This window comes from Dendrobates tinctorius, unplaced genomic scaffold (assembly GCF_039654945.1).
Source record: "Dendrobates tinctorius isolate UK_male_01 unplaced genomic scaffold, ASM3965494v1 ptg000115l, whole genome shotgun sequence".
Taxonomy (NCBI): domain Eukaryota; kingdom Metazoa; phylum Chordata; class Amphibia; order Anura; family Dendrobatidae; genus Dendrobates; species Dendrobates tinctorius.
The window spans coordinates 1-26,330 of NW_027361783.1; the positions used below are offsets into that span (position 1 = coordinate 1).

Here is a 26,330-nt window from a genome sequence, read left to right on the forward strand (position 1 = left end):
CTTTAATTGTCAACCTTCAACATCTTCTACCTATCCTATTGGCACTTCTAATTTTTCACTGGTGAAGGAAATAAAGGACTCTACCTCTCAGCACGATGATGATAACATTTCTACAACTAGTGGTTTTTCCTCAAGGGCATCTGATAAAGGTAAATGTGACTATATGTTGGTGTTTAGTTGGGTTCTGAAATTTATGTATTTTAAGACCTTTTTATTTCTTTTGTCAGACATTGCTGTCACAAAAAATCTGAATGCACCCCCTCTATGGTCTCCTGAAGCAGATCGTTCACATTTTTCACATAACTCGTCTACGACCTCTAGGAAACCAACATTTAACCTGTCTACGTTTACCTCTTTGTCACCGGTATGTGCTGATGTCCTCCATTTATTCCACTGATATCCTGTATATAATATTATAACATGACTGTTTTTGCCTGGATTTTGGAGGGATTCAGTTGTACTCTGCAAAGCTTTGAGCAACACATTTGGAAAGTGAATATAATTATAACCTCTACTGAAATGTTAGAATACAGCCATAGCCACGGCTGCGTTAATCCAGTTAGCAAGATAATGATTATGTGCTCATCCAGTTAGCAAGAGAATGATTATGTGCTCAGAGGTATAGTTGAGCGAATTTACTCCTCCCCAGCAGTATACACTTACCGACAGACACAAGGCAAATCAGTTTTTACTTAGTGTCTGTAGGAGGCAGACCTAGATCTACCACCAGATCTGTAGTGTTTTTCTTTCACAGGTTTCTGTGTGAATTTATTAATCTTTTCCCTTTGTTTTTCAGATACAGCTCGTCGGGTAACAGGGTGCAGATTTCTCACCCTGTTTTCCCACATTTATGCGACCGAGAGGGCAGTGTGGTATCACCCACATCTCCCACTCTCGGACCCGCTAGCAGGACTTTGTCCCCTGTCCTTCTTTTGCGGTGTTTCAGGGTGACTCTTGGCAGCAAGTCTTTGCTTTATCCCCTCCTCACCCCTCTCCTCGGAGGGCTGAGAGGAAGCCGGTGGTCACCGGTGGTGGCCTCCCCCCTTCTTGTAAGGGGTTGATGCCATCTTCTGCACCGTCCGGAGACGGTGCTGGAAGGAGACTCTTCATACCAGGACCCTCTCTCTCCCGAGGGATCCTGATGCAATCATCAGATATGAAGAGGAGCTGGACTCTCACAACAGGTAGTATGCCCCTAAATCCCCCCCCCCCCACCCCAAGCAGCAGCAGCGCTTACCTATCACAATAGGCCTCTGCTCCTTGCTTCCTGGACCTTATTTTCAAAATTTGCGCCCTTTTTTCCCCTCAGTGCGTGGTTTCCGCCATTTTACAGGCTTCTTCCTCGGCTGGGCTGCATCCAGGTCGAAAGACCCCCCCCCCCCACTCGGCACCTTCGTCCTTGGTGTGTCATGGGTCCCGGTCACAACCCTTTCACACTGGCCAGCCTATCACCGCGCCGCTGTCATTTTTCAGTGCCTGCGTTTTCGTCCCGGCACTGGCTTTGGGACTACTTTCAGGCGGTGACGCCCTCTCAAGGTGTCTCAGCCTATTAGGGCGCAAGTTTCACTTTTGCCGGGCACGCCCCTTTTATGCGCCCCCAAGCCGACTGTCCAATCACAGGGGCATCTCTACACACTGTCTGCTCCACAATATCCCTGCCCACCGTTTCCCTCAGCGCGTCTCGTGGCCACAGGGAGTACAGCCTCCATCTTGGCAGCCGAGGCTCCTGCAGCATCTTCAGTGCTTCAGCGCCCACACATCTCTGCAGTGTACATTGGGGGACACAGCTACCTGCGCTCTGCTGCTGCATAATCGCCGGGTATCTGGTAGGCTCTGCCCTCTCCCTTCCCCTGGCCACTTTGCTTCTTATTAGCTCCCCTCAGCAGTATCACCTCCTAGCATCCTGCTGCACTTTCTCACTACCTATGCCCAACCTCACAGGGACCTCCGGTCACAATCCTACGATTATTCACTACGCTTGTGCCCGCTGTAAGAGAAAGTGGGCTTCAGGCCAGCTGTCGCCCTTCTGTCCGTCCTGCAGTCCTTCCTCCTTGTCTGCCCCTCAGGAGACCTCTAAGGCCCGGGATGAAAGCACACCCTCCCCTCCTGAGTGGGCTGTTGCCATGTCTCAGTCGGTCTCAGGTCTGACTGTTGCCATGTCTCAGTCGGTCTCAGACTTGACTAAAATATCACAGTCCCTGGTACAGGTCCTGGAACGTATGCCAGATCTCACTGCCGCCAACAGTGCTCCAAACACCTCACACGGTGATTTGCACGCACCGGACCACGACCTTCACAGGGACAGATCAGGAGGAAGGTCTAGGAAGCGGACTCTGTCTAGCTCCTCTTCAAGTTCACCGGGCCCCTCTACAGCACCAAGAGTGCCCCTCTCTACCCGTTCCCCCTCCTCGGAGGCAGACATCGGGTCTGATGTAGCCTCTCTGTCAGAGTCTGACTCCGATGCAGATCAGATCTCTGGGACGCAGGACATGGTAGATGGCCTTTTTTCGGATATCGTTCAAACCCTCGAAATAAAAGAGGAAGATGCGACTGCTCAGGACGAATCCGTTTCATTCAAACGGGTAAAACGTCCCTCCAGACTTTTTCCCAATCACGAGTTTGAGGTCACTACCTCTAGACACTGGGAACATCCCGGTAAACGCTTCCCGGGAAGAAAACGTCTAGACATCCTTTACCCATTTAGTTCAGACCTTGTCAGCAAATGGTCTGAATCTCCTAAAGTGGACCTGCCAATCTCACGCTTGGCATCCCAGTCAGTCCTGTCCATTCCCGATGCGGCGTTTCTCAAGGACGCTACAGACAGATTGAGGCTTTATCCAAATCAGCCTTTGAGGTGTCAGGTGCATCTTTCTGCCCAAATTTTGCCTCCACATGGGTGGTGAAAGCCATATCTGCCTGGGCCAAGATACTTCGCCGAGGCATTGTGGTGGCAGCTCCCACAGAGGAGCTAGCAGATTTGGCGGACCAAATTGCCCATGCAGGTAAATACCTGTTGAATGCCTCCCTGGATGCTGCTGCTTGCTCAGCAAGAGCAAACAGCAACATTGTTGCTATCCTCCACATCCTTTGGTTGAAGGCGTGGAACGCAGATCCAGCATCCAAAAAAATCTCTCACTGTCCCACCGTTTCAGGGCTCCAGTCTCTTTGGGGACAAGCTGGACCAGATCATTTCGGATGCCACCGGAGGCAAAAGTACTTCTCTGCCCCAATCCAGGCAAAGACGCCCCTTCAACAGAAAGCGCCCCCAGCCTTTTCGGCCCTTTCGACCTTTCTCTTCCTCAGGCGGATCCTCTCAGCAGGACCGTTCTTCCGCACAAGGGGAAAGAAGGAAACCTTCCTTCAAACCTACCCCTCGCTGGAGGTCTAGAAATCGCCCCTCTAAACCCTCCGGTTCTTGCGGCCACAGATTTTCTTCTAAATCACGGGTCACCCCCACCTAGGGATCTTTCCAGGGTGGGAGGCAGGCTTCTTTTCAAGGAGACTTGGTTGGCAGCGGTCGACGACGCCTGAGTCAGGGAGATTGTCATATCCGGCTACGAGATAGAATGGTCTTCACCCCCCAAAAGGACGGTTCTTCCTCTCTCGTCCACCAAAACAGCCCTCTCATGCTCCAGGGCTTCTCCAGGCCGTCTCTTCCCTCCTAAGCTCAGGAGTAATCGTACCCCTTCCTTGGCACTAACGTTTTTCCGGGTTCTACTCAAACCTGTTTGTAGTTCCCAAAAAGGACGATTCTCTTCGCCCTATCTTGAACCTCAAACAGTTGAAACGACACCTTCGGGTCCGCCACTTCCGAATGGAGTCCTTGCGCTCGGTGATCGCCTCCATGGAGCCGGGGGAATATCTTTGTTCTGTGGACATTCAGGTTGCTTATCTGCACGTTCCTGTTTGTGTGCAGCATCAGAGGTTCCTTCGGTTTGCCATACAGGAGCACCATTACCAGTTTACGGCTCTCCCATTCGGTCTGGAGTCCGCCCCCAGGGTCTTCACGAAGATCATGGCGGTGGTCATGGCCATCCTTCTTTTAAAGGGGAATCCCTTATCTCGACGATCTCCTGGTCAAGGGCCCGTTTCGCCGAGACTGCGATCACAGCCTCCAGATCACTCTGGACACGCTGCGCCGTCTCGGCTGGATAGTCAACAGAGACAAGTCGACCCTGATCCCAACCCAACGTCTCGTGTTCATGGGCATAGAATTCGACACCCTCCAAGCTCGAGTCTTCCTTCCAAAGGAGAAGTTCTCGTCCCTCCATCAGGGAATGAAAGCCCTAAAACGTCCAGTCCCTCTTCCCATTCGACTCTGCGTGAGAATCCTGGGGAAGATGATTGCCTCCATGGAAGCAGTGCCGTATGCCCAGTTTCACTCCCGCCCTCTCCATCTGGCCCTCCTGTCCGCCTGGGACAAGACAATGGTCTCCCTGGACCGACCACTGCTTCGGCCTCTCAAGGTGAGGCAATCCCTGACCTGGTGGACGCTATCCACCTCGGTCCTACGCGGGAGGTCCTTCCTTCCCCTTCGGTGGCAAGTCATCACCACCGATGCCAGTCTCCTGGGTTGGGGAGCGGACTTCCTCCACCTCACAGCGCAGGGCTGCTGGGATGCTCAGGAGGCCTTCCTCCCAATCAATCTCTTGGAGATCAGAGCAATCCTTCTTGCCCTCATCCGCTGGAAGTCTATCCTTCCAGGCAAGCCGGTCCACATTCAGTCAGACAATGCCACCGCCGTGGCTTACATAAACCCTCAAGGTGGAACTCGCAGCAAGCAGATGATGCTGGAGATAGAAAAAGGGCTCGTGTCAGGCGAGTGGTCTCTCAACCCCGCCGTCTTCCAAATTTGTCAGAGGTGGGGCTTTCCGGATGTCGACCTCATGGTGTCTCGATCAAACCACAAGGTTCCCCAGTACATAGCCAGGTCCCAGGATCCTATGGCCGTCGGTTGCGACGCACTTGTGATACCGTGGTCCCAGTTTCGCATGCCTTATCTGTTCCCGCCTCTTCCTTTGATCCCAAGAGTCGTGAAAAAGATAAAGGCAGAAGGGGTCCCCTTTCTGTTGGTAGCTCCAGATTGGCCACGGAGGGCCTGGTATGCGGAGCTAGTGAACATGCTCTCGGACGTTCCCTGGAGGCTTCCAGACCGTCCAGACCTTCTATCACAAGGGCCCCTCTTCCACCCAAATTCTCGGTCCCTGAATTTAATGGCATGGCCGTTGAGGCCGCGGTCCTGAGGGACTCAGGTTTATCCCAGAAGGTCATTCAGACCATGATTAAGGCAAGAAAATCGGCGTCATCGCGCATCTATCACAGATGTTGGAAAGCCTTCTTTTGATGATGTGAGGACAGCAGTTTGTTTCCTATGACTTTTTCTCTTTTTCCTCCGTTCTTGGTTTTCTACAGAAGGGTCTTGATTGCGGACTTTCCCTCAGTAACTTAATGGGTCAGGTGTTCTCTCTGGCTATCCGCTTCCAAAGGGATCTGGCCTGCCTTCCCCAGGTGAAGACCTTTCTTGAGGGTGTCGCTCACATATCGCCTCCTTACCAGTCTCCGGTCGATCCATGTGCGGGCGCACTTTGAGCAGATTCAGGATATTTCCTTTTCCCTCCTCTCGTGGAAGGTGGCCATTCTGGTTGCCATCACCTCTATTAGGAGGGTCTCCGAGTTGGCAGCATTGTCCTGCCGTTCTCCCTTCCTGATTTTGCACCAGGATAAGGTGGTCCTCAGACCGGTTCCTTCCTTCCTGCCAAAGGTAGTTTCTCCCTTTCACATCGAGGACATCGTCCTCCCTTCTCTGTGTCCCTCTCCAACTCCATCCATTGGAGAGATCCCTCCACAAGTTGGACTTGGTCAGGGCTATTTGAGTCTACCTTGCTAGGACTGCTCCCTTCTGTCAGTCCTATTCTCTGTTTGTTGTCTCTGAAGGTCGTCGGAAAGGACTTCCAACCTCCAAATCCACCTTTGTTCGTTGGATTCGTTCAGCGGTTCTAGAGGCATACCGCGTCCAGAACAAACGGCCTCCTCCAGGGGTGAAAGCTCACTCTACCCGGGTGGTGGGAGTTTCCTGGGCCGTTCGTCACCAAGCTTCGGCCTTGCAGGTTTGCAAGGCCGCAACCTGGTCGTCCCTCCACACTTTCGTGAGGTGTTACAAGGTAGATACGCTTCTTCTGATGCAGGCTTGGGTAGGAAGATACTGCAGGCGGTCTCCTACTGGCTGAACTAAGTACCCTTCTCTCAGCATTTCTTTCCCACCCTTGGGACTGCTTTTGGACGTCCCATGGTAACCTGTGTCCCCCAATGAAGCGAGAAAGGGATTTTTGGTACTTACGGTAAAATCTTTCTTGAAGCCTTCATTAGGGGACACAGCACCCTCCGTTAATGTTGTACCGTGTTGGCCAATGTGCCGTTGTTTGGTTGGTACATAGGCTGAGTTTATAGTTGCTCCTACTACTGCTTTAGCGCGAACTGAGTTGCCTTTTGCCTGTCGGTAGGTGTATACTACTGGGGAGGAGCTAACTTCTTATTTGCATAGTGTCAGCCTCCTAGCGACAGCAGCATACACCCATGGTAACCTGTGTCCCCCAATGAAGGCTCCAAGAAAGAGATTTTACGGTAAGTACCAAAAATCCCTCTTTTTGTAACATTTGTCTAACACAGCTGAACGTCATTAGTCAGTGAGAGTAGAAATTTCTGAATATGTTCGGAACCGATCATTAAACATACACTCGGCACTAATAGGGTATACCCATAGGGCACAGATATGGCAAATTGAGATTCGGCAACCGAATCCCAACAATTTTGCTCAACTCCACTCGGGTACATTCCATTTTCTTTTTCTGTTTTTCAGCATAATTTTATAGACTATAAATCTTTTGCAGTTTGTAAAATATTATCCATGTGTACCTCTAGTTTTAGATACTTTAGATCTCTGTGGGTCAAAGAGACTATCTGTGGGTCAAAGAGACTATCTGTGGGTCAAAGAGACTATCTGTGGGTCAAAGAGACTATCTGTGGGTCAAAGAGACTATCTGTGGGTCAAAGAGACTATCTGTGGGTCAAAGAGACTATCTGTGGGTCAAAGAGACTATCTGTGGGTCAAAGAGACTATCTGTGGGTCAAAGAGACTATCTGTGGGTCAAAGAGACTATCTGTGGGTCAAAGAGACTATCTGTGGGTCAAAGAGACTATCTGTGGGTCAAAGAGACTATCTGTGGGTCAAAGAGACTATCTGTGGGTCAAAGAGACTATCTGTGGGTCAAAGAGACTATCTGTGGGTCAAAGAGACTATCTGTGGGTCAAAGAGACTATCTGTGGGTCAAAGAGACTATCTGTGGGTCAAAGAGACTATCTGTGGGTCAAAGAGACTATCTGTGGGTCAAAGAGACTATCTGTGGGTCAAAGAGACTATCTGTGGGTCAAAGAGACTATCTGTGGGTCAAAGAGACTATCTGTGGGTCAAAGAGACTATCTGTGGGTCAAAGAGACTATCTGTGGGTCAAAGAGACTATCTGTGGGTCAAAGAGACTATCTGTGGGTCAAAGAGACTATCTGTGGGTCAAAGAGACTATCTGTGGGTCAAAGAGACTATCTGTGGGTCAAAGAGACTATCTGTGGGTCAAAGAGACTATCTGTGGGTCAAAGAGACTATCTGTGGGTCAAAGAGACTATCTGTGGGTCAAAGAGACTATCTGTGGGTCAAAGAGACTATCTGTGGGTCAAAGAGACTATCTATTGTTCTTTTGAGCGCTGCGTCTGTTTGCCCTTCTATTCAATATAACAAATCACTGATGGCACTGGCGTGGTCATTGCATCCCCTATAGGAGCAAATCGGGTACTTGTGGGTACACCACCATATCCTACAAAAAGTAACTGTTTATATAGTAGTCCAGCTTGAAGATGAACATTTTTTTTTTTTTTTTTTTAAATCTGCAGGCTTAAAACAGCAGCACTATGCAGAAAAATGTAGGGTAAGGGTATGTGCACACGTTGCGGATTACCCTGCGGATTTTTCCATGCGGATTTGGCTACATCCGCAGCTAAAATGACCTGCATTTTACCTGCGAATTTAGTGCAGATTTTGTGGGGTTTTGACACCTGCGGATTCCTATAATGGAGCAGGTATGAAAACACTGCGGATCCGCACAAAGAGTTGACATGCTGCGGATTTAAATCCGCAGAAAATCTGCACAGAGTAATCCGCAGCATGTGCACAGCGTTTTCCATTTTTCATAGACTTTAATGGTACTGTACAACGCAGCAGCATCTGCTGTGGATCCGCAGGGCCAAATCCGCTGTGGATCCGCAGCAGAATCCACAACGTATGCACATACAATGGTTTTCAATTGTGACTGTTTCTTCTGGTCTTTTCACATAGCATTTTATGGCTGTTACAAATATCGTCACTTTGACCCCATAAAAAGGACAGAAATGCAGATTAAGGCTATGTGCCCACGTAGCGTTTTAAAACACTCACTAAAAACCGGACTCCTTCCCAGAAATCGCGCGTTTTTTCCGCGCGATTTCACCACGATTTTACCACGATTATGATCGCGATTTTGCCGCGATTTTCGCGTGCGATATTCAAGCACTTTCCAAGCGATTTGAAGCATCGCTTGGAAAGTGATTGACAGGTTGGTCACACTCGTCAAACATAGTGTTTGACAAGTGTGACCAGGTTTTTACTATTGAGGCCGCTTATGCGGCATCAATAGTAAAAGATAGAATGTTAAAATGCTAAAAAAAAATAATCGGGGTATATTTACCTTCCGGCATCCCGCGCTGCATTCCCGGGCCTCAGCGTTCCCAGTAATGCCTTGCGAGAACTGTGATGACGTAGTCTCGCGTTGCTATAGCGATCTCGCGAGACCACGTCATTACAGGGCCTTGCCGCAAGGCATTACTGGGAACGTTAGGCCGGGAATGCAGCGCGGGACATCGGAAGGTAAATACACCCCGATTTTTTATTTTTTGTTCTTTTTTTTACAGGGGTATGGTACCCAGGGCCTGGAGGACAGCCTCCTCTCCTCCACACCGTGGGTACCAACCGCACATGAGACGCTTAACTTCCCGCATGGTGGGCATAGCCACATTCGGGAAGTAAGCGATTCTCATGCATTCCTATGGATGCGGAATCGCGGCAATTCTTTGCGATTCCGCACAAAAGAATGAGCATGCTGCGATTTTTTTCCGCGACACAATTCCGCCGCGGAAAAAAGCGCAGCATTAGCACAGCATGTGCGGAATGCCATAGGAATGCATGGGGGGCGTTCTGTACACGATTTTTAAATGTTTTTGCGCCGAAAATCGCGGCAAAAACGCTTAAAAATCGCTACGTGGGCACACAGCCTAAGAATTTGACTTGTTAATTTTTATGATCTGGACTAAAGCAGTAGGGAATTCCGGGTCATGAGGCCAGAGGAAGCATAGCTATAGTTGAAACAACCTTTGACTCATTATCCTTTCTGCAAAGTACTGCTGTTTTAGCCAAATAATTTTTGTTGTGAGTACCACTTTCTATTTATCTTCACGCTGAATCCCCTTTTCTAGCTAACAGATGTCCCATCTTAGAGCTAATATTGACAGACTGGTACTTGGTCTCTTACTGAAGGTACTCTTTAATGGGGCATACAAGCCCCTTTACTCTGAAAATTGCTGCTAGTGTGAAGCACCACTAGTGGGATTTTCTGACATTTGCTGTGTGCTATATTAGTCCCTTAGATGAGAATGTTGATGTATATTCCAATGATGGCCAGTCATTGACCTTTTAAGTTACTTGTATCCTTAATTACGTATTATGTGTATTAAAAATAGTGATTTAGCAACTTTGTAATTTACACTTTTTTTAATGCAGTCTCTCGGAAACTCATCAGTCTTAAAATCCAGTCAACTTGGGGATTCTCCTTTCTATCCAGGAAAAACTACTTATGGCGGTGCGGCGTCTGTAGGTACATCAAGGGTCCGCAGCACTCCATATCAGGTAAATGTATGGCTGTAATTGTGCAGTAATGATGAACTAGAAACAAAATTCATAGAATTACAGCAATACCAAACTTAAAATGTTCTTGTTTTATGCCAAGTGGTGAAAATCCATTTTGAAAACAAACCAAAAATAAAAGTTGTTGACATTTTCTGAAACCCATAACATTTGCACATTTCTGTCATCGGAGCTTTGTCATGGTTTAAGTGATGATTTGCTGTTTTGATTGGTAACATTTTGGGGTGCTTACAAGATTTTGATTGCTTTCTGCGGCATTTTTTGTGATGTTGATAAATGGGAATCAAAACACAATTCTGGTGTTTCCTTTGCTTTCATTTTTTACAGCTTTTACTGTACAGGTTAATTGTGCATTTTTACAGATCAGACTGTATGGATATAGCTATCAAGTGCAGTTTTCTTAATTTTTAAGGGGCAAAATGGAAGTGGTTCAAATTTTATTTATACTAATTTTCATTCTTTTAATGTTTGTAAATACTTTTTTTTTTTTTTTTTTTTTTTAAATAATTTCTCCTTGGGTTACTTGAACCTGAAATTGTCTGATAACTTGTTTTATACAATGCTGTGCCACAGTGCTGTAGTATACAAGGAAAGTCTCCTATAATGCCCAGCCTGTAGCTGGGTTTCAAAAGAGTATTGATATGACAAGCACAGGGGCCTTCTGCAGGCATCTGACTTCCATTTTAATCTATCATCTCCTCTTGGTTGGAGAGGAATGGCATAGAACAGCGGCTATCAAAACCAAACTCCCTAAATGCCACTTTCGAGAGATTAGGAAAATAACTAGGGAACAAGAAAAGCGCAATAGCGTGTTTATCCAATATAACATGATGATCACGTGGCGGTCCCTCACACCTGAGACACAACTTTAATATAGTATTAATTAAGGTTCCATATGCTGTTGCACACCAGAAGCACAGAGAACCCGCTATCTCCTTTCTTACTATCAGAGATTGACAGGGCCATTTAAAAGGATGACGTGCAAACGGAGCTAGTCTCCCAACTGTTGCTATTGCTGGAAGATACCGAGTGTTTAACACAGGTCTAGAGTCACAGGCCATACACAGGCAGCCAACATTGGACGTCCAACGTTGCGAAGGTGTTAAAGGATTTTCCTACTTTAAAAATATGTTCTCAATGGGCCCAGTGTAGGCTTTATGAAATAAAAAATCCTATACTCTTATTTCGATGGTGCTGATTTTGTGAAGTCCTTATTCTCTCCCCTGCCAGTCTCGTAGTATTGCGTGACTTCTGCTACCAGTCTATGGCTGTTGATCAGATGCAGCCTTTACACTTCATCCAAACAAGAAGCCAGCACTAGTTCCCAGTTTGAAAAAAATGTGAAGGCTGCACCATTTTGTGAATGTTTTTTCTTTTTTTTTCCTCATTTTACGCCACTCTTGGGCCTATTCAGAACACTTTTTAAAGTGAAGGTATCACCTTGAATTTTTAGGATCTGAATTTTGAAGTGACACTGTCATTTGCATACACCTGCCTTTTTGAAGAGGAAGACTAGCATGTTAAAGGTGTATTTTACGGGCACAAGTTGTTTTTGTTTGTCTTCGGTGATCTTTTCCCAGCTGCTGCGCTCTGACATGTGTTTACAGCTTGTTTTCCCCTTCCCTTGGTTTAGCGCACTGTACATGTTTAGCTGGGCACCTGTCGTCTGCTTGTTAACTTCCAGCCTGACTGCTGATACAGGCCTAAGCTGTAATTTTGCTGTTGCGGCAAGTGAGTAGCTAGTTTGGACACTTATAGACAGTAAAATCCTTGTTCATTGGCTACCTTTTTTCTACAATTTTTACTTCCCTAATATTGATGCATTATTTCTAATCCCCCCTTTTTTTGGTTTGTTACTTTAGGCCCCAGTAAGAAGGCAAGTGAAACCTAAACCAGCACATAATCAGTTTTATGGTGTTACAAGCTCCACTGCACGGAGAATTCTACAATCTCTGGAGAAGATGTCAAGTCCTTTGGCGGTAAATAGAAGACTATTTACTATTTAAGTAGTTAACTGTAGGGGGCGTGTCCTAGCTGGTCATGTGAGCGGTCGCATAGGAAAGAGCTCCCGCCGCTGTTACTATTATTATCCTGCGCAGGCACTGCTGTTTGCTGCAAATTGTGCCATACCTGCTGGCTGAAGGTCCCGGTAGCCGAGGGGTGCTGATAGGGAGCCCGGTGGGGAGAGAGATGACTCGGAGGAGGCAGAAGGACCCAGGGGCGGGAGACGCTGGTGCCATCCAAGATGGCGCCGCAGCCAGAAGGGACGCTGAGAAAGCTAACGCCGCATGTCAGCGGCGCATGGAAGTGGCTGCAAAGCTGAAACAGTTTGCCCGGGTGGAAGGAGTGGAGGAGGCAGAGACTCATGCTGGAGATGGATTTGACAAGGAGGAGGAGGAAGTGATCCCCGAAGAAGGGGGCAGGGGGGAGCAGCATGGAGATGGTAACGGGTCCAGGAAGAAGCGGTGTGAAAGGAGAACCGACCCTGAGAGACATTTTTACACTAGTCTCTTCATGTAAGCTATCCCTAAATGCCTTAACCCTGCAGGTGCAAGATGTTAAAGGGGAAATGGCACATATAAATGCAGCCCTACAGAAGGTGGATAAACATATGGGTGCAGTGGAGGAGGGGGTGAGCACCGCAGCGGATTGTGTAGTAAAGTTGCAAAAAGCGTAGAAAAAGCTTGCTCAAATAATGTCAGAACTGGCTGCGAAAAATGAGGATCTAGAGAACAGATCCAGAAGAAATAACCTTCGTATAGTTGGTCTGCCTGAAAAAACTTAGGGGAGAAATCCTACTAAGTTTATTGAATTCTGGCTGAGGGAGAAAATTGGGGTTGAGATGCTGACAAAAGTTTTTGCTGTTGAGAGAGCACATAGTCCCACCACAGCCCCCTGCCCCTGGATCTAATCCCCGTACTATGCTTGCCAAAATACTGAAGTATAGGGACCTGGACATTATTCTCAGGAGGGCCAGAGAAATGGAGGATCTCACGGTTGACGGACAGAGGATTGCCATTTATCCGGATTATTCTGCTGCGGTTCAGAAACAGGATGCAGTTTACTGGTGTCAAGAGACGATTGAGGGAATTGGGGGTGCAATACTCCATGCTGTTTCCTGCGAGGCTGCGGGTGGTAGGTTTGAACAGAGTCCATTTCTTCCTGACACCAGAGGACACCCAGTGGATTGACATTAATACTAAGAAAATACAAGCCAAAGGGGACTGCGATTCCACAGTGACCTGGATGCGTGGAAAATCTTATTTTATACATCTGGAATAGGAGAATTGAGTATATTTTTATACCTGTTCTTTATTTGTGCAGTTCTCAATTTTGGAAGCACTGTGAATGTCCATGTTGTTTGATTGGCCAGAGGGTGCAGTAATAGATAATATAGAGGGAGGAGGATTTAAAATGGTGCACTGCAATGTGTATTGTAATCTCTTCACTTTGTTGTTGGTATTGAAATGTTTCGTGTAATGGTGGCAGGAGGGAATGGTTAACTACGGGAGAGTGTTTGCAATGGGCAGAGGAGCCCCGCTCACAATGAAAGGAAGAAGATTTAGATATGGGGGGGGCAGGGGAGGGAGTGGGTATCCAAAAGGCTGGGGGGGGGGAATTGTACAGCTGGTATTAAGGGGAGAGGCTATTCTGAAGAGTGATAAGCGGTGTGATGGGGGACTGTATTAAAATATTGAGTTGGAATGTAAGAGGCTAGCAGATAGGACCAGAAGGGCGGCGGTTTTACAGTACGCTCAAGATCAGAGGGCCTCAGTGATATGTTTGCTTGAGGCTATGTGCCCACGTTGCGTGTAAAAACACACTAAAAACCGGACTCCTTCCCAGAAATCGTGCGTTTTTTCCGCGCAATTTCACAGCGATTCTGTTCGCGATTTTGCCGCAATTTTCTCAAGCACTTTCCAAGCGATTTGAAGCATCGCTTGGAAAGTGATTGACAGGTTGGTCACACTCGTCAAACATAGTGTTTGACAAGTGTGAGCAGCTTTTTACTATTGAGGCCGCCTATGCGGCTTCAATAGTAAAAGATAAAATGTTAAAAATGATAAAAAAAAAAAAAATCAAAAAAAAAAAATCGGGGGTATATTTACCTTCCGACGTCCCGCGCTGCCATCCCGGGCCACAGTGTTCCCAGTAATGCCTTGCGAGACCTGTGATGACGTTGGTCTCGCGTTACTATAGCGATCTCGCAAGACCACGTCATCACAGGACCTTGCCACAAGGCATTACTGGGAACGCTTAGGCCGGATATGCAGCGCGGGACGTCGGAAGGTAAATATACCCCGATTTTTTTAAAATTTTTTTTACAGGGGTATGGTACCCAGGGCCTGGAGGACAGTCTCCTCTCCTCCACACCGTGGGTACCAACCGCACATGAAACGCTTAACTTCCCGCATGGTGGGCATAGCCACATGCGGGAAGTAAGCGATTCTCATGCATTCCTATGGGTGCGGAATCGCGGCAGTTCTTTGCGATTCCGCACAAAAGAATGACCATGCTGCGATTTTTTCCGCGATGCGATTCCGCTGCGGAAAAAAGCGCAGCATTAGCACAGCATGTGCGGAATGCCATAGGAATGCATGGGGGGCGTTCTGTACACGATTTTTAAACCTTTTTGCGCCGAAAATCGCTGCAAAAACGCTTAAAAATCGCATCGTGGGCACACAGCCTGAGACACATTTGGTGCGTGAGAAGGTTGATGTTCTACGTAGGAACTGGATACAAAAAGCGTATCAGTCTACCTTTTCTACCTATTCAAGGGGATTGTCAGTACTGATCTCTGTGGGGGCACGATATGAGGAAGTGGAAGTGCATGTGGATGGACAATATGTGGTGGTGAAATGTAAGGTGTTTGGTGTGTTGATGTGTATGGCAGCCATGTACATTCCGCCTCTCTATTCCAGCAGGAAAATTAGGGAAGTGTTAGAGTTGGTCGGACGTGGGGGACCCATGCCACTCTTAATTATTGGGGACCTTAATAATATTTGTGGTGATTTCTGGGACAAGAACAAAAACACTCAGAATAGGACCGAAGGTCACGCTACTGCATTTGGTACATATGTTTGGGAAATTGGCATGATTGATTTATGGAGAGTGCAACATGTTGGGGAGAGGGGGTATTCTTGTTATTCGTCTGCCCATGATGCCCTATCTAGAATTGATATGGCGCTTGGTAACGTAAAGATGGGTATGATGGTGGGTGATGTGAGGTATCTGTCACGGGCTGTTTCGCATCACAGTCCGATAGAGGTGGAGTTGAGGTCGGCGGCGTCACAGGGTATGCACAGAGGAGAGTGGAAAATACACCCTAATTGGTTGCATAGTGTGGATTTAGAGAGCATGCAGCGGGAGGTTGAGTTTTTTACATTTAACGATTGGAGTGCAGATATAGCCACTATATGGGAGGCTATGAAAGCGTATTTGAGAGGTTTGCTGTTTATAGATATCAGTAGGAGAAAGAGGTGGGCAAAACAGGTTGAGAAAGTAGCAGTGGATAGGCTAAGAGTAGCGGAAGACGAGTTGATTTTACTTGGTACCCCAGAGGCTGGGAAACGATTAAAGGAAGCTCAGAATAATATGGATAAAACTCTTTTGGAAAGGGCGGAGAGGAAAAGAGTTTCAAGAACTGGCTTATTACCAAGAAGGGGAGATGGTGGGCCACATGCTGTCGCTGATTGCTTCTGCCCAGAGGGGTACCTCGTTTGTACATTCATTGGTTTCAGAAAATGACACAAAGATGTCAGAGACCCATGATATCTTGAAAATGTTCACGGATTTTTATGCGGATTTATACTCGGGTGGGAGCATCGGTGGGAGACACTGTGGCTTTTTTGGAGGGATTTGGGTTGCCGAAACTGGGAGATGCTGACAGGGAAAGCTTGGAGGCACCTATCACGGATGAGGAGTTGAGCCGGGCACTAGGGTCAATGTCAAGGGGGAAGGTGCTAGGAGTAGATGGGTTACCAGCTGAAATTTATAAAGGTATGGAGGAGGTGTTGGTGCCTAGATTGAGAGTGGTATTGGAGGATGCTAAGTGTAGAGGAACTTTGCCAGCTTAAATGAGAGAAGCCATGATAGTGGTAATACCGAAAGAGGATAAAGACCTGCAGCAGTCTGAGTCATATTGCCCAATTTCCTTGCTTACAACGGATGTGAAGCTTCTGGCCAAGGTATTAGCGATCCGGCTGACGGGTGTTGTCTCGAAGTTGATACAACCGCATCAGTCCGGCTTTATGCCTGACAGGTCTACGGCTGTTAACCTGAGAAGGCTTTTTATGAATGTGCAGCTGCGGGCTGACAACTGCGGTCAGAGGGTTATTGCATCCCTAGATGCGTGGAGTGGGGATATTTGTGGCAGGTTCTGCGCTGTTTGGGCTTTGGTCTGTAATTTCTGCCATGGGTTCAACTGCTGTATGCACAACCATTAGCAAGAATTAGGGTGAATGGGGAGCTATCTCAAACTATGAAGTTACACAGAGGGACGAGACAGGGGTGTTCACTCTCCCCTCTTTTGTTTGCTTTGGCTGTGGAACCGTTTGACAATCTTCCAAGGTATCTGGATTCAGGTATGGGTCAATAGAGGAAAAGATAGCGCTCTATGCGGACGACATACTATTGTTCTTGGGTGATCCACACACTTCTCTGGGAAATGCCATGTGGCTTATTGAGGAATTTGGGTCCTTGTCGGGGCTGGTGATAAACAGAATTGATTTATTCCAGTTTAAGGTTGATGATGTAGGGGATGAGGTGGGGGATGCCATAGGTAGGGGCAGACATAAGGTAGCAGAACAATTTAAATATTTAGGGATATGGGTCTCTATGCTGGTTACATACTATTTCCATAAGAATCTGACTTCAGTACTGGGGGTTCTTAAGGAGAAGGTAGGGGCCTGGACTGAACTGCATTTGTCGGTGATTGGCCGAGTCAGTCTCATCAAACTGATTCTGATGCCTAAGAAACTGTATGTACTCCACAATGCACCAATTTGGATACCTCGTGGGAAATTTAAACAGATCAACTCTTTATTTAGGAGTTTGATATGGGGGAAGCAGCATCCCCGTATTAGGTTGGAGAAGCTTCAGTGGCCTAAGGATGAGGGGGGATTGGCATTGCCTAACCCTGAAATATTTTTTGTGGCCCAGTGCCAGCACTGGCCTACTGAAATGTATGTTAAGTAAATGCACTCAATACTTGGTCGGGGCTACTTTTGCATCAATTACTGCATCAATGCGGCGTGGCATGGAGGCGATCAGCCTGTGGCACTGCTGAGGTATTATGGAACACAAAATGACAAATTTGCAAAAATACTCTGCAGTAAAAAAACATGACCGTAATCAGCAAGTGCTGTATAACAAATACAGGGTATTTAGTCGATACGTTTTTTGCAAAAAATGTATACTAAGCCGCTTCACCACGTCACGGCAACCCCTCACAAAGCAGTCCCTATCCTAATGTATTTTAAAACCTGAACATGTGAACAGTGTCTAAATGAGCAGGATACAGACAGGCGCCTCCTAGTATATGGGCTTGTGGTGTAAGGCAGCTCATTTATGTGCATGTCACACAGGAGAGGGGTGGGGTCTCCCAAACCATGCTGAGCAAGGAAAAAACAGATTAAAAACATATGTGACATGCACAAGTGTGAACAAGTCGGTCAGACAATGCTCACACCACCCAATGGCTGAAACACAACAAGAGAACACAAAATGACAAATGGCAAAAATACTCTGCAGTAAAAAAAAGAGGGGTTGCTGTGACGTGGTGAAGCGACTTGGTATACATTTTTTTGCAAAAAACGTATCCACTAATTACCCTGTATTTGTTATACAGCACTTGCTGATTACTGTCATGTTTTTTACTGCAGAGTATTTTTGCAAATTTGTCATTTTGTGTTCTCTTGTTGTGTTTCAGCCATTGGGTGGTGTGAGCATTGTCTGACCGACTTGTTCACACTTGTGCATGTCACATATGTTTTTAATCCGTTTTTTCCTTGCTTAGCATGATTTGGGAGACCCCACCCCTCTCCTGTGTGACATGCACATAAATGTGCTGTCTTACACCACAAGCCCATATACTAGGAGGCGCCTGTCTGTATCCTGTTCATTTAGACACTGTTCACATGTTCAGGTTTTAAATACATTAGATAGGGACTGCTTCGTGAGGGGTTGCCGTGACGTGGTGAAGCGGCTTGGTATACATTTTTTGCAAAAAACGTATCGACTAAATACCCTGTATTTTGTTATACAGCACTTGCTGATTACTGTCATGTTTTTTACTGCAGAGCATTTTTGCAAATTTTGTCATTTTGTGTTCTCTTGTTGTGTTTCAGCCATTGGGTGGTGTGAGCATTGTCTGCACAACTTGTTCACACTTGTGCATGTCACATATGTTTTTAATGAGGTGTTATGGAAGCCCAGGTTCCTTTGATAGCAGCCTTCAGCTCGTCTGCATTGCTGGGTCTGGTGTCTCTCATCTTCTTCTTGACAATACCCCATAGATTCTCAATGGGGTTAAGGTCAGGCGAGTTTGCTGGCCAATCAAGCACAGTGATACTGTTGTTTTTAAACCAGGTATTGGTACTTTTGGCAGTGTGCACAGGTGCTAGGTCCTGCTGGAGACTGAAATTTCCATCTCCAAAAAGCTTGTTGGCAGAGGGAAGCATGAAGTGCTCTAAAATTTCTTGGTAGACGGCTGCGCTGACTTTGGTCTTGATAAAACAAAGTGTGCCTACACCAGTAAATGACATGGCTCCCCAAACCATCACTGATTGCGGAAAACTCACACTAGACCTCAAGCAGCTTGGATTGTGTGCCTCTTCACTCTTCCTCCAGACTCTGGAACCTTGATTTCCAAGGCTGCTATCAAAGCAACCAGGGCTTCCAAAACACCTCAGCAGTGCTACAGGATGATCGCCTCCATGCTACGCCACATTGATGCAGCAATTGGTGCAAAAAGGAGCCCGACCAAGTATTGAGTGCATTTACTGAATATACATTTCAGTAGGCCAACATTTCAGATTTTAAAATCATTTTTACAGGCTGGTGTTATAAATTATTCTAATTTACTGAGATAATGACTTTTGGGTTATCATTGGCTGTAAGCCTTAATCATCAACATCAACAGAAATAATCACTTGAAATAGATAAGTCTGTTTGTAATGACTCTATGTAATGAGTTTCACTTTTTGTATTGAAGAAACTGAAATAAATTAACTTTTTTATGATATTCTAATTCTGTGAGATGCACCTGTATATTTATCAATATTGCCAAAGACAAACTTCAACCACTAGACAATCACACAATAAAGGGAAGTACAAGAAACAGAAGAAGGTTCTAGGATTTGTGAAGATCTTAATTATGTTTGGCCCAAATGGTATCAAATGTCTACTTTTGCATTCAAGATTGCCGTTCATGTATTCCATGTGGCATATATCAGAGATTATGTTTAACAAGTCCTGATAGGAGGGGGGATTAATCTGCTTTCAGTAGCGAGCTATCTACCACCTTGCTGCTGTCAGCATATGAAGTAGTTGCTTAGATGAAACTTTCCCATCCCAGGCGTGATACTGAGTAAATAGACTGCAGGATCCAATGGCACTTCTGCAAATAGAAACCTTTTGTATGAGGGATTTGACTGACTCCCAGTATCTGACTGGTCTAGGACATATCGAAAAGATGTGTTTGATACCCAACCAAAGTACCACAGCACGAGCAGCAATCCAGGACCAGGGGGTTAAATTTATGGAGACGTCCTGGGGTGTGATACTTAGCTTTATTAACACATTATCTAGCACTTGCTGAAAATACTGCATGAAGTTTGTATTACATCTGGTTTAAAAAGCCCCAGAAGCCTTCAGTGATTGTTGCCTGAGACTACGTGGCCAAATCTCAACTTTTAAAAAATACTTGGTGGTTTGTGAAGGAATCTCTGTTTAAGGCCTGTTTTACACATCCGTGAAACAGATTGCGCTTGGATCACAAAACTTAGCCATATCAGTGAGTCTCCTGGCTCTAACGGTCTCATGTATACCTATGACGCACTTGCCATAGGTCAGGAGACTCAGCGGTAGGACTGAGTATTGCAATCTGAGCATGATCGGTGCTTCATGGATGTGTGAAACTAGCCTAACACTTTTATTTGTTATGCTCAATTAGTTTTTTTTTTTTTTTTTTAATTCCAGGATGCTAGGAGAATACCTTCAATCTCCTCTCCTTCAGCAATGGTGAGTGGATTATTGTGGAATTGGACAGTTATCTGATTTCTATTCAAAATGCTTAGTTATAGGGTTTGTCAAAAAAAAAAATTGCTTTTCTGCTGTAGTGCCTAAGCCCCTGTTTCAAGGAGTTTGACTGAGTAACACATGCAAATAGCTGCTTCAGAGATTATGAAGACAACTTAAACTCTAGCTCCATCTATTCCCAGTGTAGCAATGCATGGCCTATATTTGTCCTTACACCGACTTGGCACTCTCCACAAAAAGAAACGTTCCCACTTAGATGCCCAGTTAAAGGCTTTTACCTAGCCAAACCAGATGTCCTGCCTTGCACTGAGGAGGGGCAAATGCCCTGAAACAGATATCTGCAAATGGAGTTTCTGGTTTGGCCTCTTATCATACGCGATGCAGCAATGCTTGTAAAAGGTCAATATTGACTTTTTAGCATTTCTGCATCCAATAGGTGGCACTGTAGTTAGTTAAAGTCCTCTTCCTCTCTGAAGAAGCTATTTTCATACTTAAATTCATAGAGGAGCAGTACATGGCCTATAAATCTCTTTACACCGTCTTGGCAATTTCCACAAGGAGAAATATTCCCCTTCACTGACTAAGGCAGTCACACGTGCTCTCTACCACTCTGTATAATATCTATGGGACTGATAGAAATAGGTTAGTAGTGTTATAGTAGTGCACATGCACCACCACCTCTTTATTGAAACTTTTCTGATTCTGTGCTTTGGGAACCACTTTATTGTGATCAGTGTTTTTTTTTTTTTTTTTTTTTTCTACCTTCCGCCTTGATGCTCTGACAAAATGTCTGAAATATATATATATATATATATATATATATATAATGGACTGAATTTCCAAGCAAAAATTTCCGATTTTGATACAAATCATAGATCAAGGTCTCCAATGCAGTTCTTTAAATCAGTAAAATAAAACTGGACAGAACGCTGATGTTATCCGAGTTGCATCCTAGTGCGGTCTGATATTTTCACATTTGATAGGAAAGGCTTGACTAAATGTTTGGTGCACAAAATAAAAAAAAAATAATGAAAGTCTGATGGTTAAAAGTTACCTACTGATTCAAAACGCTGATGAAAATTGGTCCATTTTGAGTATGAGACAAATCACTGACGTCTAAACCCTAACTGGGTAAAAGGGAAGTACAACATGCAGCAAAAAGTGAAATTAAAACGTAACTTTTACTCTGTTAGATAAAAAAGTCTAAAGTGTGTGTCACCCAAAAGAAACGGGGAAATATTGTTGATCAAGTAACCAATCCCCACCAAAGCAGGGACAAAAAAAAGGGGGAAGAATACCCCTCCCCCAGTATCAACAATCCTATAAGAACATGAATTGTCACCTTAATTTATCCAGATAACAATATAACCACGGTACAGCAATGAAAAATGAAAAAAATTCATCATTCAACATGTATAAGCTTGCTGTGACCCAATTAGCACATATATATAATAAATGGATACAAATGTTGAAAAAACCAATTACAACTATATAAATATAGAATATTGAGACAAAAAAGATTGGAACAGTCTCACCCATAGTTGTAACATAGACGGGAGTCTTCATGGATCCTATATAATACAATCAAGAGTCCATGGAACCAAGGTTTGGGAGGACTATACCCTGTCAATCCCTATGGGGCTAGCAATCAACTATTCCCCAAAACTCCCACCCTGACAAGGACAGTCCACATCTAACCCTATATGGCATATGTCGTGCACTTCCCTAAACAGGTGTCCCAACGCGTTTCATCCAAGCGAACTCTTCAGGGGACTAGCTTGTCACAAAGTGCCATAGTGCTAAAACTAGAGAGACTTATGTGTCCTTCTACTCTCAATGCTGTCTGCAGAGAGTGAAGGAAAAAGGGCATATTCATAAACTATCCCTTCATGTGATGACAATTAAATGCCAGTCGTCATAATTACCTCATGTGTGGTCTAAATAATGCAAGACAAAGCGCGCTCCCGACATCCAGACTCCATACTATCGGGCTCTCAGACACAAGCTGTTACTATGCCTGCTTCCGTTCCTTGAAGCGCACGCTAGCAGGCGTATCCGCTCAGTGGAGCGCACATGTCATTTCCGGGAAGAGCGCGCTCCCGATAACCATCTGCTTCTGAGTATTGCGCCACTGCTGCGGCGACTTGCGGTACGTGAGGAGCGCGTTGGCGGATATGTCCCGCCCACTGGAGCGAACACATTACTTTCAATGGCACCATCCACATCCTGTCCGTGGAGTGCAACAAGATAAGCGCGCGACTTCCGGTCTAGATTCAAAAGTCGGCAGATTGGTTCCACTCAAAGAAAGCTGTTGCCCCCAGAGAAACTTAACTCATTAAGTACAACAATAATACAGGGTGAAAATTAGAGCACCAATCTATTAAATGGACGCACAAATAACCCATCAATATACGCGCATAACTCAATATATAAAAATGATGCACAAAATAGTAACCATAATCAATGGAATAGATGTTCCAGCAAATATACCCACATTTTTTCTGTCTGCCATTTCTTATTGCCCATTAGTTTATACTGTATTGCCTAAATCCCTTTTGTCACCGTTAGATAGGAGTTGCATATATATTTTTTGGTGAATCCCATTTTTTTGACAAGTAATTGTCTTTGCTTTAAAAGGGAAGTACGTAAATCCGTTCTCCTTGGTTTAGAAAAAATATTGATAGTACCGTATTTTCCGGCGTACAAGACGACTTTTTAACCCCTAAAAATCTTCTTAAAAGTCGGGGGTCGTCTTATACGCCGGGTGTCGACTTATACGCTTAGTGTGCATATGGTGGAGGAGTGGTCCCCATGAACAAGGGAGGGTGTAAGTGGTGTTATCATCCCCCTTTTACCTCACTGGTGGCAGCAGTGCGGCGGCTCCTCCTTCAGCAGTGTGACGACGGCTCCTCTTTGTCCAGCGTGGGGGCGCTGTGCTGGGAGGCGGCTGCGGAGGCTCTCTGTCCAGCGTCGGGGCTCCTCCGGCATTTCCCCAAAGCCTGGAGGCCCAGGCAGTTTCATTGCTGCGATGTGGTGGCCTCCGGGAAAATGGCCGCCGGACCCCACGCATGCTCAGATTCAGATCTTGTCCCGAGATCTTGGGAGACGAGATCTGAATCTGAGCATGCATGGGCTCCGGCGGCCATTTTCAGTGAGGCCACCGCATCGCAGCAATGGAGCGAGCTGCCTGGGCCTCCGGGCTTTGGGGAAATGCCGGAGCCCAGACGCTGGACAGAGAGCCTCCGCAGCCGCCCACCAGCACAGGGCCCCCACGCTGGACAAAGAGGAGCCGCTGCCGACCCCCAGCACAGAGCCGCCACAGTGCAGATGGCGTAGCCGCCGATCCCCAGCACAGAGACCCGTAGACAGCACCGCTGCCACCAATGAGGTAAAAGGGGACTCCACGTACACCCTCCCTTTGTCATCGGGACCACTCCCCTGCACCCGGCATATAAGATGACACATGGCATATAAGAAGACCCCCGACGTTTAAGAAAATGTTCTATTTTAGCTGGAAAAGTTGGGGGGTCGTCTTATACGCCCGGTCGTCTTATAAGCCCGAAAATACGGTAGTTATAGTCATTCTGTAATGAAGTGTTATGAAAATGCTACTTTGCCTGCAGTCCTGGAAAATTAATTTGAAATATTTGTTTTCTATACAGTCCCCAGAAAATAATGTTATTGATACTGCAGATAATTCATCCAAAAGGAAAAAGGTAAGACTTCAGGATATCATTTAATTATTGTGAATATGTGGTAAAAATTGAATGTTTTGGGTTTTTTTTTTTTTTCCTTCTCTGATTCAAACAAAAACTTATCTGCGACTGTGGTACTGAAGTCTTGCTTGACTGGTTGCTTAATCCACAGTGATGGGCATACTTTAATTCTAGGGATTGGTGTGGTCTAAGCAGCCTCATCCCAATTTTATTGGGTGTTTCTTTTTTTAATTTTTTTTTTATTTTATATTGGTGATGTCAATTACTGTAGAAAGATTTGTTGATACATTCACGCTTTTTAGGCTTAAGTCAACTGGATCTATCTGAGGCCAGGTTCACATAGGGTTATGGCAGTCCGTTGAACGGATTGCGTTTACAAAGCAGCATTAACGCGATGTAACACATGTTAACGCACCCATAGACTGCCATAACTAATTATGCCCCCATATGCTGCTCCGTAGACTATGCCTCCATATGCTGCCCCGTAGACTATGCCCCCATATGCTGCCCCGTAGAATATGCCCCCATATGCTGCTGCTGCAAAAAAATATGCCATACTCATCTCTCCTGCTCACGACCCGGCACCTGAGATATTCATCTGTCCAGGGTCCATCGCTGCTCACCGCTGTCTGCCGCTTCCTGTGTCAGTGACTGTTCAGACAGCAGAGGGCGCGGCGCGCACTAACCACGTCACCGCGCCCCCTGCTGCCTAAAAGTCACTGACACAGGACTCAGCAGACAGCGGTGAGCAGTGATGGACCCTGGACAGGTGAATATTGGATATATTTACCCCCTCCTGGCGCGTTCTCTGCAGCCCGGCTTCTCCCACGGTCTCCCTTCCTGCCTTCAGCGGGCACGTGGTACCGCTCATTACACTCATGAATATGCGCATATTCATGAATTTAATTAGCGGTACCACGTGACCGCTACACAAGGGTTAATGGTGGCCCAAGAAGATGCTCCATAGATAAATACCCCCATTTATTGTTGCACAAGGGTTAATGGTGGCCCAAGAAGATGCTCCATAGATATATACCCCGATATATTGCTGCCGCCGCTGCAATTAAAAAAAAAAAAAAAAGACACTCCTCTCGTCGCTGGGGGCAGCACTGGCGATATTTACCGGTCCCCACCCCATCGCTGCACATCGCTCTGTATCCCGGGTCTCTGCAGTGACGTTCAGCAGAGGGCGCGCACCGACTACGTCATCGTGCCCTCTGCTGAACGTCACAGAGGACACGGAGATCAGAGTGGCCGCAGCAGCGATGGAACAGGGACAGATGAATATGGCTCCCCCTGTCATACTCACCCCCTCCTAGTCCACGGTCTCTGTAGCCCCTCTTTTCCCATGGTATCGGCGCCGCAGGTCTTCCAGGTTTCAGTGGTCACGTGGTACCGCTCATTAAAGTCATGAATATATACACACACACATAAAATATTGCAGTTTCATCTAGAAAACGCAAACGATTTTTTTTCTCACTTGCCATCCCTGTGCAGTCCATATGAAACCCTTTTTTTACAGCAGCAGATAAAGATCATTTACAGTTTGCAATGTAGCAGTAAAAAAAAAAAAAAAAAAAAAAATCGGATTGCTCTGTACGGCATCAGATTTTCTTTTACGCATTCATAGTAACATAGTAATATAGTTATTAAGGTTGAAGGAAGACTTTAAGTCCATCTAGTTCAACCCATTTCCTATCCTATCTTACCCTAACATGTTGATCCAGAGGAAGGCAAAAAAAACCCATGTGGCAAACAGTAAGCTTCACATTGGGGAAAAAAATTCCTTCCCAACTCCACATACGGCAATCAGACTAGCTCCCTGGATCAATGCAATATTAACCCCTTAATGTCCAATGACGGACACAGTCCGTCATCAGACATCTCCCCTGCTTTGATGAGGGCTCCGGCGCTGAGCCTGCATCAAAGCCGGGACATGTCAGCTGTTATAAACAGCTGACATGTGCCCGCAATAGGCGCGAGCGGAATCGCCGTCCGCTCGCGCCTATTAACTAGTTAAATCCTGCTATCAAAGCTGACAGCGGGCATTTAAATAGCATTTCCGGCCGCCGGGCCAGAAATGACCTAATCGCCGACCCCCGTCACGTGATCGGGGGTCGGCATCATGTTGCCTGGACAACCAGAGGTCTCTGAGAGACCTCTATGGTTGTTCCAGGCATATGGCTTTCAGCGCCACCCGGTGGTCGGTGCTGAAAGCACAGCAGTAAATCTGCTACATATGGGCGATCTGCTCATCGCCCATATGTAGCAGAGCCGATCGGGTTGCGCATGCTTCTAGCCTATGGAGGCTATTGAAGCATGCCAAAAGTAAAAAAAAAAAAAAAAAAAAT

General features: G+C 46.1%; 1 protein-coding gene across 1 annotated transcript in view; it reads left to right on the plus strand.

The window, feature by feature from the left end:
* Nucleotides 1-7: 7 nt before the first annotated feature.
* Nucleotides 8-26,330, plus strand: part of NUP153 (nucleoporin 153) — a gene marked incomplete at its 5' end in the record, with an annotated part of 122,124 nt that continues 95,801 nt past the window's right edge. The window contains 6 exons of the mRNA XM_073590052.1: nucleotides 8-149; nucleotides 228-364; nucleotides 9,860-9,985; nucleotides 11,866-11,982; nucleotides 20,204-20,245; nucleotides 23,926-23,979. Of these exons, the coding sequence (XP_073446153.1) occupies nucleotides 8-149; nucleotides 228-364; nucleotides 9,860-9,985; nucleotides 11,866-11,982; nucleotides 20,204-20,245; nucleotides 23,926-23,979 (618 nt within the window). The remainder of the gene's footprint in view (nucleotides 150-227; nucleotides 365-9,859; nucleotides 9,986-11,865; nucleotides 11,983-20,203; nucleotides 20,246-23,925; nucleotides 23,980-26,330) is intronic.